The sequence below is a fragment of the Neophocaena asiaeorientalis genome, unplaced genomic scaffold (genome assembly GCF_003031525.2).
Source record: "Neophocaena asiaeorientalis asiaeorientalis breed wild unplaced genomic scaffold, Neophocaena_asiaeorientalis_V1.1 scaffold72, whole genome shotgun sequence".
In the NCBI taxonomy this organism is placed as follows: domain Eukaryota; kingdom Metazoa; phylum Chordata; class Mammalia; order Artiodactyla; family Phocoenidae; genus Neophocaena; species Neophocaena asiaeorientalis.
In genome coordinates this window covers 9,461,945-9,480,254 of record NW_020185336.1, presented here as the reverse complement: position 1 = coordinate 9,480,254, position 18,310 = coordinate 9,461,945, and the positions used below count along the sequence as shown (strand labels likewise).

At 38.4% G+C, this 18,310-nt stretch overlaps 1 protein-coding gene across 6 annotated transcripts in view; it reads left to right on the top strand.

Annotated features, from left to right (window-relative positions):
* GPD2 (glycerol-3-phosphate dehydrogenase 2) overlaps positions 1-18,310 on the top strand; it is a 134,174-nt gene that overhangs the window by 85,680 nt on the left and 30,184 nt on the right. For all 6 annotated transcript variants that reach the window (XR_003001960.1, XM_024735957.1, XM_024735956.1 and 3 more), the window contains exons 7-8: positions 13,762-13,926; positions 14,755-14,899. Coding sequence is in view for 5 of the 6 variants with exons in the window: in XM_024735957.1 (XP_024591725.1) it covers positions 13,762-13,926; positions 14,755-14,899 (310 nt within the window). In the remaining variant the exon portion in view is untranslated. The remainder of the gene's footprint in view (positions 1-13,761; positions 13,927-14,754; positions 14,900-18,310) is intronic.

The following is an 18,310-nucleotide window of genomic DNA, read 5'->3' as shown; positions in this document are numbered from 1 at the left end:
AATGGAGAGAGAGAGGGGCCAGTACTTGAAGGAAGAGCTAGGCAGAATGTCAGAGCTCTAGTCAAGCAAGCTGAGATGAGAGCAGAGTTCTAGTCCAAGTAGCAACATAGAGTGCAAGTCCAATATTGGGCAGGGACTCTAATGCTTGGTGTATGTGGCAGGAGAGACTGCAGCCTGGTAAACACCAGGGATTCCCTTGTCTAGGGAGGTAACAGTTTGTGGGCAGATTCTAATTCTGGAGGGCTGGGGCTCCTCATATATTGTCACGTGCCATCAGGATTAACTCAGGGACTGCTTAGGGCTCAGCCTGCAAGTTGAAGGTTGTCAGTAATTACAGCTGGGTGAGTGTACCTTGACCATCTCAGATAGAAACTAGTATGATCTCTCTTTGACACTAACCACTGACTAGCATTTCCAGGAAGACTTTGAGAATTGCTGGGAATATGGGAAAGAAACTCTGCTCGCTGGAGCATGGTATTGTTTTTACTTTTCATTTTAAAACTTTAAAAAGTGAAAACATTACTAATACTTATGGTATGTCCCAGCCTTGTATTTAAGAGTTGAAAGTAAAACTAATAAATGTATTTTCAATTTGATGGGGCATTGTGTAGCATCTAACTTTATTTTTTTATATTATAAGAAATATTAGCAATGTGAGGATGTGGTTAGTTTTTGTTCGTTTGTTTGTAGTTAGTGTTTTATGTTTGAGTCTTGCTACATGTTACCATGCTCCAGAATTTCAGAGACAAAAGGAACATTTTTTGACATTCATTGAAACCTTTTTGGTGAAAAATTTGTTTTAATGGTACTATTTAATTTTAATTTATGTAAGAGTTTATCAGAAATGAGTCCATAGCCTATGTATTGAATCTTTTCTTGTTTAAACTCTTAAATATTTATTGAGTGCAGATTTCAATCAAACTGTGTAGAATATTGGAAGTGTCTTTCTCTATTACAGGGGCATTGATTAGCTCTACTGTCAGTTTATTTTCCCCCAGAGAGGGAGTTCTAAACAACCATGTTTTATTGGTGTGGAAAGTTTGACAACACGTGGCAGGGTAAAGGAAACTTCACATGAACCAGATTAACTATACATTTGTCATTGGGAGCCCCATAAGCATAATGGTGATGGTGGCAGCAAAAATAATCTTCCTTTCCTTCCCTCTATCTTTCCTCTCTGCTTCCTTCCTTCCTCTTTCTCATTTTAAAGCTTTAATTCTCTGCTCCCAGCTTTATTTAGGTATAATTGAAAAATAAAATTGTAAGATATTTAAAAGTATATAATGTGATGATTTGATAAACATTGGGAAAGTATTCCCTTCATTGATTTATAAATTTTTAAGTTTTTATTATCAAAGCTTGCAAACATACATGAAGGAAAGTAGGATTTTGAACTGATGTGTACCATCTCCAGCTGTAACAATTATCAACTCACGGGTACTCTTGTTTTATCTATTCCCTCCCTCCCTCTCTTTCCCTCCCCTCTCTCTTTCTTTTTCTCCTAGAGCAGAGGTCAAATCCATACCTGCCTCTTATTTTGTATGCGAGAATGGTTTTTATATTTTTAAATGGTTAAATTTTGTGGCACGGAATTACATAAAATTTAAATTTCAGTGTCCGTAAAATAGAGTTTTATTGGAACACAGCCATGCTAATTCATTTAGGTATTGCCAACAGCAGAGTTGAGTAGAGATCTCAATAGAGATCCAATGGCCTTTACAGAAAAAGTGTGCCATCCCCACACCTAGAACATTTGAAAGCACATTTAACTGATAAGGATTATTCTTTATTTTTTAATAATTTAAAGCTACCATGCCATTATTATACCCAACTAAATTAAAGAGAATTTTCAATGTCATCTAATACACTGTCCATATTCAAATTTTATGAGTTGCAGATTGGCCAGCCAGAAGTTGAAGTATCATTGAAGGTTAGAGCAATGAAACAAAACTTTTTTATGCGTGTGTCAGGAAATGGGTTGTTTTCTTTTACTTAGAAATGAACATTTTCAAATTAGATAATAGAATGCAGTTATCTATTTTCTGGTCTTTGGAACAGTATGAACAGTCATACTGAGTCATCACTAAGTTACAACTCAGGCTACTTTCTCAAAGTAGAAGATCTTTTTTTCTTACTATGTCTAGTCTTTTTTTTCTTGGTCGTGTTCATCTTTCCAGAAGAACAAATCTGTTGGCTTTAAAAATATGGCTAGAGCATCTGGCATAGTATTTGATGTGTTTGGTTGCAATATTGACATAATTTCATTGATAACTACATTGTGTATAAACTTTCTGTCCGTGTTCTTTTTTATCTTGGAGATGTCAGGTATTCTACTAGCTGTTCGCAGGTAGGTAGTGACATTAAAGGAAGAGCCCTATTAAACTGGTTCTCACAATATTTGCACCTCGGTCTTCTGCCTCATCGCGTGATCTTGGCTGTAAGGATTCACAATATCTATTTTCTCACTTCTCTCAGGGTGATAAGGCTCTGCTAAATGGATGGGCATTAGCTGAATGCACAGACTATTGAATTATAAATTGATTACTTCAGACAACACATGTTTTAGCACCTTCCTACGTGCCTGGCACTGTTGTCCTTCCTGGAGGTAAATCAGTGGTGGTGATGGTTGCGGTGGGTAGAACTAAGTCCCTGCCCTTAATTTATTAATTCCTGGGAGAAACAAAACATCCATGTGGCTCACATGAGTCATCCATGACTCATGATTGCTGTTTAAAATAAAAATTTCCAGCAGGGCAAACCTATTTAAATGACCGAATTAAGATCAGGATTTTGCTTATTTAGTACGTAGCAAGTTCAAGGAAAAGCAATTGGATATTTTTTACTATAGTTTGAAACAATATCTGTTAAAGATATATTTGTAAATTGAATCTGAAAGGTTTGTTTTTGTAGTTACAAAGAGAATTAAATTCTTACTTTTCTTCCTGCTTTGGAGTTCAAGCCCCAAATTAAGTTTCTAAATAAACATTGAATCTGGGTTGCTCAGAGGTATTATTCTGAAAACTGAGGAACACTTATGATTTGGATAGCACGTAAGAGACTATCTCAGACAAAAGGAGAGAGGGAAGGTACACTTAGTAGAAGGAAATCTTTGTTGACAATAATAGCTTCATTCTCACAGTGCTTCCCAGTTTACAAATGCTTCCCTGTACGCTCTAACCTGATGATTTCAGTGGCAAAGAAGTTGGTGTTAACTCTGCTTTGCAGGTGAAGAAACAGGCTCTGATGGGTAAAGGGACGTGTCCAGCATCAAGTCAGTCTGTGACTTGCTGTGTCCTGGACTCAGGTGTTCTGAGTCTCCAGGCGCAGTGCTCTCCCTGGGCTGAGAGCCTGCTTTTCTTGTTCATGTGATAGTACACATTCTTTTCAATCAGGACATTGGGCTCTGGTCAGACTGATTTGATAACAACTTGATAAGGTGTAGAATCTTCCCGTGATTAGAGACAGAAATCTGATAAGATACAGGACTCACTTGCAGCAGATAAAGCTTCTCAAAAGGTTGTTTCCAGTTAGCATTCCCCAGCTGGTTCTTAGGACACGGTTCCATGTTATTTATTATGTAGCTCACACTCGGAATCACCCCGGGGGCAGGTGGAGCCATTCCAGTGGGTTTGTAAAAAGTTGTGTGCATGTACTCACACACAAATGAGGAGACGGGGCCTGGGAGATGGTCCTAGGTAAGTGAAAGGAATCGCTCACTTTTGCCAGTCCTTTTATGAGAGGTCGACTGTTTCCCATTGAAGGCTTTCTTTTCCTTCGTTATAGAATTCGACTCTCATTTGGCTTATTTGACATTTTGGGATGGCAGCTTATAAAATTGGTAGAGCTGGAAGGAACCAGAGAGATCACGAAGTTCCACTCTGTGGCTCCAGCAGCGAGGAAACTGAAGCACAGGGCTTGGGACTGGCGCAGGTTTTTAGTCACAGGCAAAAGAAAAATAAATTGGACTGACTTAAGGAGAAAAAACCTTTTTGAGGGGACCTGAACAACAGGCAGCGATGCTGGGAAAGCTGCTGAAGATATACATAATGGCAGTATCCAAAGCCGCAGGCGATCCTATCCCAGAACCGGTGCACCAAGGACGTTCATGCTGATCACCGCCCCTCGTGTCTCCGTCTGCCATCGCTGTTGACACCTCTGTCCCCACACCACTAGTACGGGATGGTGCTGCTGTTCTTTGGCCTCCACCTTTGAATTCTCCGTGTCCGGTTCTCTGGGTCACTAGCTCTAGATGGAAGTCTGTGTGGGGAGCATCTGATTGGCGGAGTGGGGTTAGAGGTCCGTGTGCAGGGGACAGGTGGACTCTACCTCTTGCGAGGCTTCTGTGATGGGGAGAAGGGGGGATGCTGGGAAGCAAAAACAAACAAACAAAACCCAGACAGTTATTTGTTACAGAAACACATCCATTTAGTGGCTATCTGAGGCATTAGAACTTGGATCTTCTGACTTTTCTCAGTTTATAGCAAGTGTTGATTTCCTTGGTAGAAACTGGCAGAGGCTCCCCATTTTTTTTAAAAAAACATCTTTATTGGGGTATAATTGCTTTACAATGGTGTGTTAGTTTCTGCTTTATAACAAAGTGAATCAGTTATACATATGTTCCCATATCTCTTCCCTCTTGCGTCTCCCTCCCTCCCACCCTCCCTATCCCACCCCTCCAGGTGGTCACAAAGCACCGGAGGCTCCCCATTTTTAAAAGAAAATGAAGTCCTCTGGATGAAGACTTGGTGATTCTGTTATTTCCAAACACTCTGTTATCCTGTCACTGCTGTTTTTCTTCCAGATTGAAAATCACTCCCCTGTCTTCCTATCCTTGATGGCACACAGAAAAGAATACCTTGCGCATCAGTGGTAAGACGTAAAGAGCGAAAGAAAGAGAAACAAAAAAGAGCAGGCAGTGTTCAGGAAGTGCAGAGATTAGAGATTAGTTGTCAGCACATTTCAGGAAAAGCTTGCCAGATTGATGAGCAAGAAACCATTCAGAACTAGAAAATATACAGAGCTTTCTTTTTGTTTTTACTTTTTAAGTATTTGGGGCAGTAGTGATATCTTTTAATTAAGGTACAAAGTGGTCTTGACTTTTCAGTACATTTTTTAACCTTCTAATAATAATAGTTAATGTTTATTGAGAACTATGATGTCAGAACAGACACTCCCTATCTCACTCCTCAACCTCTGTCAATCCCATTGTCATTTCCCCTGTATAGATGTGTGACTAGCACCTTAGATGAAGCAACTAGTGTGAGGTTTCACGGTTGGCTGAGATGTGGCTTGAACTTAAGTCCACACTCCTATGAACAAAGCCTTGCAGATCTTCCTGTAACATAAGAGAGAAAAAGAGGTATGTCTGGAGCACTAGGCTTGGTGATATTTTAGGAAAACTGCAGAGGAAAGAGAAAGGAAATGTGCTCAGAAATGGAGAGACTTTTTGGAACTTGCGACCTTTCCAAGTTGGACTGTAAACTTGCTCTTGTTCTCAGAGTCCTGGGGTAGCCGAGCCAATCCGTTTCAGTCTGCTCCCCACGGTGATACTTAGCTCACTGACTGGCACATAGTAGGTGTTTAGTAAATATAATTGTTAAAGAAATAAATCTCAAGCATCCTCAGGTCAGTTATCTTGGGTTAAGATGCCATGCATTCCAGACGGCCGCTCTCAGTAAAGAAAGACCCTTACCCTCAAAGGTGCTTATCAGTGACTTTGGTGCATCTCACAAACGACTAAGGAGGATGACCTGTGGCTTTAGGCCACATAAATGTATGGTCTGTAAAAGAGTCTCTATAGTGTGTCACGCTTCCTGACTTTTCAACTTCATTTCATTTAATTTTTGTCACATTGCTCCTTTTTCCTTTTTCTTCCTTAAAAGTATAAAAACCTATTTTTGACTTGTACTAGAGAGAGAATTAATTGTTCTGCATGGGAGGGGAGGGGGTCTTTACCGTAAACTGATGTACAGACATTTTTGCACAGATGAGAGAAAATGAATACCCAAAGCATTCTGTTGTTTGAAGTTTAAATGTGGTTTTATTTTCATTCAAAATGTAGCTAGATTCCTAAGTATCTGAAAAGTAGAAAACTTATTCTTCATTAGATTCATTTAAAACTTTTTCAAGAAAGGAAAGCCCTGAGGGTATAGAAACTTTTATGTGCTTAAATATGTCATGTTAAGGCACTTCACAGTGTTTCCTTTACACGGGGCCAGAGACCACAGATCCACGCTGATTGCTAATTATTCAGGTTGTAAATAGCTTATTCGAAAACTTAGGGAGAGACAAAAGAAAGATGAAGGAACAAAAGGCCTGCGATAATGAAAAGGATATTGTGAAGAGAAGGGCTGGGCAGAATTATGATGCAGGTCACATTCTGTGCCTGTATTTAATTGTACCTTTGTATTTAATAATAAAAATGATTACATGCTCAGGGCTAACAGGTGTCCCTTCCTGAGAACTGTAGTATGGATAAGTGACAGCAAATTACTCCAATTCATAAACTTTGAATATTATGCTTTTGAGTATCACCAGTCTATACTAGAAGACATTTCCTGCAAAAATGTACATCAGCCCAGGAAGATTTCTAAACCTAATTCTTGATCAGTATTGATATATATAAACTATAGACGACTGCTTTAAAGTATGAATGACAAAAAATCACTTTGCAGACACTGTTTAATCAAATGTAGTTGTGCTAATACCATAGTCACATTTCTGATAGTTTATGCTTCATATAAGCTTTGGATATAACTGCACATTGGCAGTGATTAAAGTTTATAGGTGGTGGTCTTGCTATTAGGACTTAATCTTCCTTGCATTTTCTCTACTTCTTGCTTATCTTGACCACTTTTTCTAACTGCCCCGCCTTCCTTAACTCCCCAGGTTGTTGCTCTCCCTGCCCCCTATTTTCCCTTCTGTTGCCGTTATTGCAGTTTGTAATTGTCTTTAATTTGTTTTACTTGACTTTACCTGTCTTCCCCATTAGAATGTGGTTCCATAGAGCAGAGACCAGGGTTAGCTTATTTTCCCTACTCAGTGGGATCCCTAATGCCTATCATCATGCCTGGCTCATAATATGTCCTCAATCAATATTTGTCAAAGGGATATGCCACTTGCTGTTCTGATCATACATCAAGCCCTTGCTTGCTTTAACTTTATCACTGGCCTTTTTCTTTTGCTTGTACTTTGACCAAAGTTTGTGGTAGAAGACATCCTGTTTCTACTGTCTGCTGGGTAGCTAGGTAGAGAGGCCATAGTCCCTTGGTTCAGTGGAAACCACAGCTATAGTGGAGGTAGGGTTAGGGGTTAGGGGTTGTTCCTAGAATCTGTAAGACCTGAGCACATTTCCCATATTTGAACAATCTCTGACCTGGGATTGTGTTCTATAATTCATTCATTCATGCATTCGTCAAATATCTGAATGTCTACCAGGTAGCAAATGCTATATTAGGCACTGGTAAAGCAAAATTGAATAAGATGTCCTCTATCTTCTAGGAACATGTTATTAGAATCAAGGTGCCCTAGGCCTGAAACTATGTCTGTTTGGGTGTCTGTTGTAAATCCAGCTCCTAGCATAATAATCCCTGGCACATTTAAAAGCATGTAGTACATATTTGCTCAATAAATGAGTGAGTATTGAATGCAATTATTTAGAAAATAGTTTGTGCTGTAATAAGGATATGTACATAGTGCCATAGAAGCACAGAGGAGAGAAGGCTGTTGTGTCTGAGAGGAGTCAGGGAAGGTTTCATGAAAGAAAGATGAACATTTCAATAGTTTACCAGGAAGGGTAAGATGTTCCATGGAGTAGGGATACCATGAGCGAAAAGTAAGAGGTGTGAAAGAGCTGAGTTTTATTCGAGGATGAGCTCTTTGGTCAGCCTGGAGATTTAGGGTGAATGCAGGGGGTGGTGGGCATCGAGGCTATTATTAATTTCCTTAATCAGGTACCCTATGCACTAAATAGCTCTTGTGCCACAATTGAATCACCTACCACCATCTATTTATAGCATTTCTAGAGGAAAATTAATTGTGTTCTGAATAGCCATCTTAGAATGCAGTCTCGAAGATAGAACCTGTTTGTAAGCTGGGACTGATGTTATTAGAAAATTGGCTACATTGCCTGTATAAGTTATCTGTTGCCACAAGTCCACATAACAACCATAAAACCTAAGCAGCACGAAAACAATTAGGGTTTATTGCTCACGCATTGGCGTGTTCATCTAGGTGCTTCTCTTGATCTTGTCTGGGGTTGGCTCAGCAATTCTTCTGGTCTCCGCTGAACTTGGACTCATGTGTGGAGGTTCAGCAGAGACTCACTGTCTGTCAGCTGATGTAGGATTGCCTGGGCTGGGATGACTGGGGCAATTCACCACAGGCCTCTCATTGCCCTCCTGGTACCAGCAGGCTAGCCTGGGTGTGTCATTTTCATGGCACTGGCAGAGCCTCCTTTTAAAATCACATCTGCTAACGTTCCCTTGACCAAAACAATTTCACATGGCTGGGTCCAGAGGCAAAGTGGGAACCTACACTGTGAAGACTCTTGGCAATGGGCATGGATACAGGGAGGGGTGAAGAACTGGGACAATTTTTGCAGTAGAGTATGTGGCTCATAAAAGCTAATCAAATCAAGATTTCGTTATAATTCTAGGTCTAATGGAAGAATATTATTTCTCATTTTATTTTTCTGACTTCCTTTACAAAGCGCCTATCTTTTGGTCTTCACTAATCCCAATCTTTTTTTTTTAAACATGCTGGGCCAAAGAGAAATCAGAAATGAGGAAGAGATTGCAAGTAAAATCTTGAAAGAGAGAGGTAGCTATTGAAGAGTAGCCATTACAGGCATTGTATAATTTCAGAGGCTCCCACCCAGCTCCTCTCTGTTTATAGGACACTGAAACCCAGAGGGATGCAGTGCCTCACTTACATTCCCCCAACCAGGTTAGTGACTCACTCAAAACTTATGACCCAATCATCCCAAGCCCAGAGCTGTGTCTTGTAAGGTACATGCTCCCTAAACTGTTTCATGCGTCTCCCTGATCCCTTCCACTCCTCACACAAATAATCGTTTTTATAAATAAGTTAGTTTTAGGGGAAATTGCATTCTGTTATAATTTACGTGAAAAGTATGTTCTCATTTGACTTTTCCTTTTCAAGCTTACTCATCGTATGTACTTAAACCAGAATTTAGTAATCCCCTTACCCAAAGACACATACACACACACACACACACACACACACACACCCCTATTTTGCTCTGCCTCTACCTGCACTCTTCCCATGAGAAAGGAAAATTTTAAATATAATGGTTCTATTAAATCAGTTTGGGTTTGGTGTGTTAGCCTTTGAATTACCTTTGCCAGACTGTTAAGAAGCTTCAGAGAGGTCATTGTGTCACTCAGTGTCAGTCAGAGACAATAAAGCATGCCCTGTGAATTTTGTGAGAAATGGGATTAAAGCTTTAGGGAGGTATTCTTTCACACTAGCATCCTTTTTCCCTCTGCTAGAAGTAACCACATGATTGCATAAGACCCAGGTCAGGGAGGTAGAAGGAAGTACTCTCAGCATTTCCACAGTGGCAGCTTTTTATTGATGATAAAGTTATGGATGGTGTTATTTTAATTAAGAACTAACTTTTTGCTAACAATTAAACTTTCTATATGGTTTCTGGGTCCATAGATTGGTCTGTGGCTATCTATGTAAATGGCCATTTAACAGTAGGCTGTATTAAAAGAAGATTGTATGTAGGATTTCAGAGCATCATGGAATTTTAGATCTGAAGGACCAGGAAAATGCCAGCTAATTTGTTACATATAGGGTTTTTTCATATTTACTCATTCTTCATACCTTTTATACATTCAATGATTGTTTCTCTTTTTTTCAGCTATTTTGCATATTAACTTTTGCCAAACTTTGAAACCCTCTGAGGAGAACTATATTGCTCTGTCCCCAAAATATTTATATTTGAGGCCTATCTTACAGAAAATTACATCTTAAAATGTTTTTCCCTTAAAATATCTCTCACCATCCTGGGTGCAAGGCCATTGCGGACTACGGCAAAACCCTTCTCTGCCACTACTGACCTTCATCTCTTTGGTGGGTAGATTTTATATTTTGTTTTTCTAAACAAGGGAAAACAGTTATAGTTCCACCTCCTATGTGCTTCCTCTCGTCTGAGTTGTAAGTTCAGTACGTGCACATATGTAAGATTTCAAGTGCAAAAGGAGAACAGAGTAGGAAACAGATTTTCACAGTCCCCGTCTGGGTCCTTGCGTAAGTGCCAACGTAAAGCTATTCACTGATCAGTGAATCGTATCATGTTGCCTGGCTCTAAGGCATTTGAAAATCCAAACTTAATAAGCAGATCAATTGGGTGGGGGAGTTGAGATTATTGTATGGCATTCCAATGACATGCAGTGTTGTCAAAACCTTTTTACTCCAGAAATAAAATTACAGGAGGCATATAGATACCTTTCAAAATGTCAGGAAAGGGAGTTGGGGGGGATTTAGTTAAGAATAGTGAAAACACACCACTTATCACAGGAAACATGCACTGCGAGCATCTGGGTGTCTCAGGGTAAAGGGTGAATTTAATGTGGGTCGGGGAGGGGGAGGTCTGCCCTGAATCCAAGCAGGTAAATGAATTAAGCTGAATGTCTGCAAAGAGGGGACTTCTGGGTAGAGGTGTGAGCTCCTGGGCCAAGAGGGAAGTCAAATTACTTAACTCCTCAATTTTTAGGAGCTTATAATAACTGTGTTTGTATTTCCCTTCAGAGCAAAGGGCAACTTGAGGGTTAAGTCTTGAGGGAATCATTCATATCCATTTCTATTTCTGTCCCACTTATTCAACTTATATATAAGGGCTAGTTTGGGTTTAAGTTAAGACTTTACACATTTCTGGGGTTTCCCTGCTCCCTTCAAATTTATTGCCACCAACTTACTGATGTCTGAAATTTGTTTTTAACTTGAGACAAAGCATTCCATTCTATAGTTAGAGATAATACTATAAGGACTATAAAATTTTATATAATCATGTAAGATTTCTATAAATCTAGAAGACTATAAATAAACCTGTTTATTTAACACATCGAATGGAATTTGGCTAAACTTAACACTTACTGGGTACCTGCTCTGTGCTTGGTACTAATGAGGAAAGGAAAAGGTGAACAAGTAAGACCCTGCCTTCCCATGACCAGGCTGAGGAGACATGGAAATCATATATATAGTAATTACAGTGGGATACTACTTCCAGGAGAACCGAGATCTCCCTGTATCTTTCTCACCACTGGGTTCCTTGCATTTGTTACAGTGCCTGACTCATAACCAAGGCTTATTATTTTTTTTAAGTGGATGGGTACAGGGATGACTAGTATCATAAAGACTATAAAAATAGTATGTACAAGTTCCAGTGTTGATGCAGAAGCTGGAATGAACAACTTGGCCTTGGAGGGACGCAGCACAGATAAGGAGAGTCTTCATGGGAGATATTGAATCAGCTCATGAGAAAGGAATAGGGCTTGTCCGGAGCTTCCAGAATGGTTTTCCAGCCAAAAGAATTAGTGTGGACAAAGGCAAGAAGGTGTGAAGTGACATGGACGTTCAGGGAGTTGTAAATAATTTAACAACCCCATATGGTAGAATAAAGGCAGTAGAAGAATTTTGGCAGGTGAGGACCTTCACAAATAAGTACCATTTTTGATTCGAGTCAAGGCAGATGCTGCTAGGTATCAGGATGGGCATGCAAAATAAGGACCAAAGGAAGTTGTTTCCACCTCACACTTTTAACTGAGGTTTATCTTGTTTACCTTCAGAAGTATTGGGATTTGGAAGCTAATGAGGGAGGTATATCTTAGTACAGAAACAGTAGAGCTTGATGAACTAGACCAATACTGCTCCAATGAGATTTTATAATTTAGAAAGGTATTAAAAGAAAGATTTTGTATTTTCAAAAGTTAGAGTTTCATTACCAGATGATCATGTGAATAGATAATACCACTTTACAAAGTGATCTGTCACTTAATAAGTGGGCTTTCTGCCTGGTTCCTTTGAACAGTGACATCATATAAGTTTTAAAATAGTTGATTTTCACATAACTTTCCAGAGAACCGTCCTGTGTGTAAATCAAGGCACACTTGGATGGGTGAGAGTTCCCCTACCATAGGAACATGACTTGGATTTCTTGTACTACCCGTAGGGTGTTTCATTATTGTGTACATAAATTCACTAGGAAGATCGGGTGGGATGAGTACTTCCTTCAGTTTAGATGTGTAATCTCTTTAGTTTAAAGAGAAGATCTATAATGGAGTTTTTATTTTGTCTCTTTGGACTGTTTGTGAAGCATATTCCAATATTAAATGAGCCGTACGTGAATAAAAGTGAGTTTCTTAAACTTAACTTTAAATGTACCTACTGACCATTATCATCTTTAGGGTTGTGCTGAGTTGAAATTGATAGAAATGCTACCCTTCTTTCTTCCCACTTATAGTTCAGCTGCTGCTGCTGCTGTTTTCTTCTACTTTCATTCTGTTAATTTTTGGATAAAATAACTCCTTATTTTGCATGTTGAGTTTTAACGTACGTTCTCCACTTGATAGAGGCTTTAATTTTGAGGGAAAAGTCCTTGGCTGATTGCGTTAGTTTAGCGGTTCTAGAATAAGATGTTTGCGGGGTGGGGTGGCAGAATCCTGTCATTGATTCTCTCTTTGTAACTGTGCCCTTTTAGCTGGAACCGATTACCTGTGTAGTGCTTCTGGCCCTGTGCAGACTGAATCACAAGGAAGAAACTTTACATAAAACATTTATACTAAATGTTTGGTATGCTGGCAACATAAATCAACAACAATATCCATTATAAATTCACCCCTTTATCAGTATTATCTTGATAGAACTGATCCCAATGTGTGGGAATTTGAACGCTGCTTCAATACATCTAGCCCTGGGTAATTAATTATTCAGGGCACAGAGAACCTGGCCCCTGTGCTGTAGAGTAATTCTTCCTGGTCAGCGTTAACTCCACTGGCAATAATAAATAGAAAAAGTCTCTAGTGATGCCAGTATTTTATAGTGATTAATCATCTTTCCCCCCTTCGCCTCCCCCTTAGTTTTCTTTAACTAGGATTTTTCAGCAATAAATCTTTAACAATACAGGTAGGAATTGTTCTGTAATTAAATTTTGCCCTGCTTAATTTCTTACCTTTTATGTACAATTAAAAAAAGTGTTACATTTTAAGGGGCTCTGATCAAAATTCAAACCAAGAAAAATCCTTCTATAGAATACCGAGAGATTCTCTATGAAAGATTAAGCTCTTGATTTTGAATATTAGATAGAGCACATATTCATAAAAATTGTTCATCAGCACCAGTTGGGGTGTCAAATATTCTGAAGTTTTGAATTGCTTCACTTTCTTGCATACAGGTTGTCTGTATTAGGAAAAGTCTGACATATACATATGTTCCCAAACTGAGAGAATAATTACTTATTTCTTAACTTTCAAATAATTGATGTGAGCTCTGTAGGAAAGGGAGATTTTTCGTCCTTTTGTGGTACACAGAGTGCACTTGCAGAAATGGCAGGTAAATGCCTGACCGAGAACACCCATGTATTTTCAAATAATGCCCTATAGAGCTGACCAGCCATCATGTATATTCTGGGAGACAGGGACAGATGTGACATATCTGTTGTGACACACTTCTGTACCACCAGTCTGTGGCTCGAGGTGACTCCTGTCCCTCCTCTGATGCTTTCCCTTGCTGCAGGACAACACAACGACGCACGGATGAACCTTGCCATTGCTCTCACTGCTGCCAGGTATGGGGCTGCCACGGCCAATTACATGGAGGTCATGAGCTTGCTCAAGGAGACAGACCCCGAGACAAGGAAAGAGCGCGTGAGCGGTGCGCGGTGCAAGGATGTGCTCACAGGTATGCGAAGGCTCAGGCAGGGAGGGATTTCTTAGCATCGTGCCTTGTCTATATAAAGACTGAACGATAATTTTTCTGTCACTTCTCTTTTATTGAAGCGAGATTTCAGAGTCCTATTAATTATATTCCTTATTGTCAGCAATGACTGGTTTCACGTGAAAATTTTCCCTTGTAGGACCTGGCAATTTTTCTTCTTTGTGTTAAACAATAATGATGATCATGATCATAATAAATGCCCACAAAATTCCCACCGCTATGAATGCATTCTGTTTTCTTTACAAAAACATGTGATTAAGAAAATTCACTCATGTGCCAAGTTTCAAAGTATCATTTAGGTGACATAAGCAGTGCGTTTACCTGTCGTTAAAGTCAATCACTTTAACTTTGGTGAGATTTTCATGCCCGTCCAGTTCTACGGCCGTGTGGGCGAAGTTTCAAAATTACATCATTTCCTTCAAAACCAGCACTGTGAAATATATCATCTCACAGCAACACTGCTCACACATTTGAGTTTTAAGGAGAAAGCGGCTAATTTACTCACTTTCTTCCTATTTGGCACTTTAATGCCGGGCATTTTGCAAACTAGAATGAGAGCTGAAATGAAAAAGTGGCATGTTTTTCTTCCTGCGGTTTGGCCTTGGTTTCAATAAATTTACTCACATGCGAACCTTTTGTGTGACTTCTCAATGACTCTGGTTGCCCGTGTCACTTAGTGTGGCATACAGTATGATCTACCATAGGTTAAGTTAAGAGATGAATTAATAATCCAAAGCGTCAGTGAGCAGAGAAACAAACGGGGTGTGTGATTGACGCTGCTTTCTTTCACAGGGGAGGAATTTGATGTAAGAGCCAAGTGTGTTATCAATGCCACGGGACCTTTCACAGACACTGTGCGCAAAATGGATGATAAGGATGCCGCAGCTATCTGCCAGCCCAGTGCTGGCGTCCACATCGTGATGCCTGGTTATTACAGGTACCTGTGTTCCCACTTGGCCATCGTCATCAGAGAACGAGGGATGCAAGAAATGGTCTACATTTATTCTTGTAGCACACCTTTCTTACTAATAGATGGTCTAGCTCACTGTTCAAAATGAGAAAAAATGAGTAAAAAAAAAAAACAAACTCTTCCAAAGCACAGAATACAAACCAGGCTTGTGTATTTCTTAGCTTTTATGGCAATACTCCTTTCTATGAGTTAGTGATTTGGGATCTATTTTTGTACTGTTTTCAGTGTACTGATCGTCAAAGGCTAAGCCTTACTATTTTTGAATTTAAATTTTCATTAAAACCCTAAAAATAATTTTGCAAAAATGTCCATAAAGGACATTTTCATTAAGACACTAAAAAGTTAATTTTATAAAATACCCAGATTTGCTTATGAAGAATCTGAAAATGAGGACCACTCAAGTATTCTTGTTTATAACTTTTGAAATGTGTTTTGAAAAATACTATAGCAAGTAAAAATCGGTTATTATTTCTGATTTATCAAATTAACAAAGATAATCACAGGTAGAGGAATAGGTAAAGATAGAGGTGAAATAAGAACAGCTATTAATTGAAAATCATTTAAAAGTTAGGTGATGGGCACATGAAAATGAGATTTTTGTGTGTGTTTGAATTTTTAATATTTTTTTATCTTTAATAAATTAGAAAAGAAACATTTATGTGATCCTAACTAAGAAATTGATAATTATTACCCCTCATGTACCTTTCAAGACACCTGGGGAAAAATTCGCGTGTCTATGCTGAGTATGGAACATTTTTATTTCCACGTGGTAAATCTAATAGGCAAACTAGTACATAATTCTGTGAAATAATGATTTATGCTCAAGGTATTCATTAAGACATTATTTGTAGTTGAGAAATATTACAAACCACTTCAGTTTCTAACCTTAGGAGAATGGATAAGTAAATTATGGTGTACCTGCACAAGGGAGTATTATATGTTCATTAAAAATTATAATTATAAATAACATTAGTGTCCTAAGAAAACGCTAGTGATACAATGTTAGTTTAGAATGGAGGATACAAGATTGTATGTGTAACACGATCTAAGCATTATATAAGTACATAGAAAAGAGATTAAAAGAAATATGTTAAATACCAGTGGTGATTATCTCTAGGTGATTTAATTATGGGCAAAAAGGTAATTTCTAGGTAATGTGTTTAGGATGAGAGCTATCTCTTCCATATTTTAATAACTTTCCATAAAAGATATATACATTTTTCACGTTTGATAAAACAGATGTACAGATCCATGATATTTCATTTAATATCTGCATTCTTCTAGAATGCTATCCTGCTATGTAATAGATGATACTGCCTTATTAATTATCAGTTCTCCAGTAACTAAGTCTTCTTGAAGAGAGGCCAAGATATACCTAATTGTACCAAACACACTTCTAATGAGAAAGATATTACACTTCTACCAAGAGGAATATTAATGAAATTTCTTATCCACCAGCTTCCAAAGTTTCTTTGTCATTTTCTAAATGTCTACGTGTAATTGGTTGACAGTCATTAGTATTTTCACTTAGGACTGGAGAAACCAAGGTGCTTCCAGTCTCAATAATAAAAACTTATGCAGTGGTGCTTAATAGAGTTTTAAAAACTGCTAACAGAAGTTTAGTTCAAATGAAAAGGAGAGAAGTAAATATATGTACATGTTGCAAATGTTTCTTGTATATAGAGAAGCTTTCAAAAATAGTTCCAGACCCAATTATATACATTTATTTTGTGTTGGGTAAAAATATGCAAGGCCAGCTAGTTTGTAAGTTTTTTGGAGTTGTTTTTTTTAACGTTTCATAGAGTACAGATGTAATACCTAAACTATAGACACACACATCACCATAATCCTTATATTTGTTTAGGTCTTACTAGATTCAACATATTTTCCTGTACATTCTGTTTCGTATTTTCTTCACTATTGTCGCATGATGTCAGAGGACACTTACTAGTATTCTGTATTATTCCCTGTGTTATTTCTGCCACTTAATAATGACGTTGTTTGGGACAAGCCATTTTATTCTGCAAACCTTAGTTTGCCTATCATTAAAATGGGAAGGCATTCTGCTGTTTCCAGTACATAGACAAAGACAGTATGAAGAGTAACTTCAGGTGATACCTTGGTAAAGAACTTCCTGGTTTGTTCATCACTTTACCTCTTGCTAACTCTGTGACTTTGGGAAGCTGCTCATTTCAGCGTCTGGTTCCTTATCTCACGATAGTACCTATATGTATACATTTTGACAATGATTCTTTATTTACTTTTTATCTGTTTTCTTGACTTCTATATCCCTAGCTCCTGGTATATTACCTGGTGCATAATAATGACCAGTAAATATTTTTTGAATGAATCCTACTAACTTTTTTGTGATAACTTGCCCAAATTGAGATTGTTGCTTTTTTTAATTAAAATTTTAATATAGTACTTATAAGGGAATTTTAAATATATAGAGATTAAAATATAAAAACAAAATGTGATTCTTCATTTTACTGCCAAGATAACCCCTGTAGACAAAAATAAACAAAAATAATCACTATAGAAAAATAGAAAGACATAAAATGAAAAGTGAAAGCCTCCCTCTTCTCTTCATGCCCCCAACTTCAGTTTTTGATCACACTTCCTTCTGATTCCTTCCATAAAATTTTGTGTTTATATTTGCACAAATGTATATCCTTTTAAGTTTTTTTCATGAAGGAAGTCGTGCTACACATATGTCCTGTACTATGCTTTATAATATGCTAATAACAGAGCAGATAGGTGGTTTTTAAGAAATATAAATATATATCACCTGCATGTATAATAGTATTTTCAAAACAGAATACCTTTCTTAATCCTAAAAATTAGGCATTCGCTTCGGGCCCCTGCCCATAAGTCATGCAAGTGTTAGTCACAGCTGGGTCTATTTCAGTCTAAGATGCAGTAAGTGATCTCATTCTACTTTGGGAGAAATTAATATCTCCATCTTTAGCACCTTGAACTACAACCACTACACATCCTGTGGGAAACCTTAGAGGAGTGGTCTGGCAGCCCAGTTCCTGTTCAGGCTCTGTTTCAGATGAGTCCCTTGGTTTGAGATTACGGCCTGGGTTAAGCGTTTGGTCCCTCTTTCAGCACTGACCTTGAGCAGCTGTATCGCTGGCATCCCAGAGGGATGTTTTACTTTCCATATCAAGTCATTCTCTTGGGTGGGTTGGGGTCAGGAGATCTCAGCCTGAAATGGTTCTCTGGATTTCTCAATCTCATTCAACACTTATAACTCAAGGGTTCTACTAGGTCCTCAGAGATGAGTCAGACCTTCCGGTGCTGCCCTATAAACCAGCTGATAATAACTTAAGGCCTAGCATTTCAAGTAGAACCTGATCAGTCTGGCAATGCAAT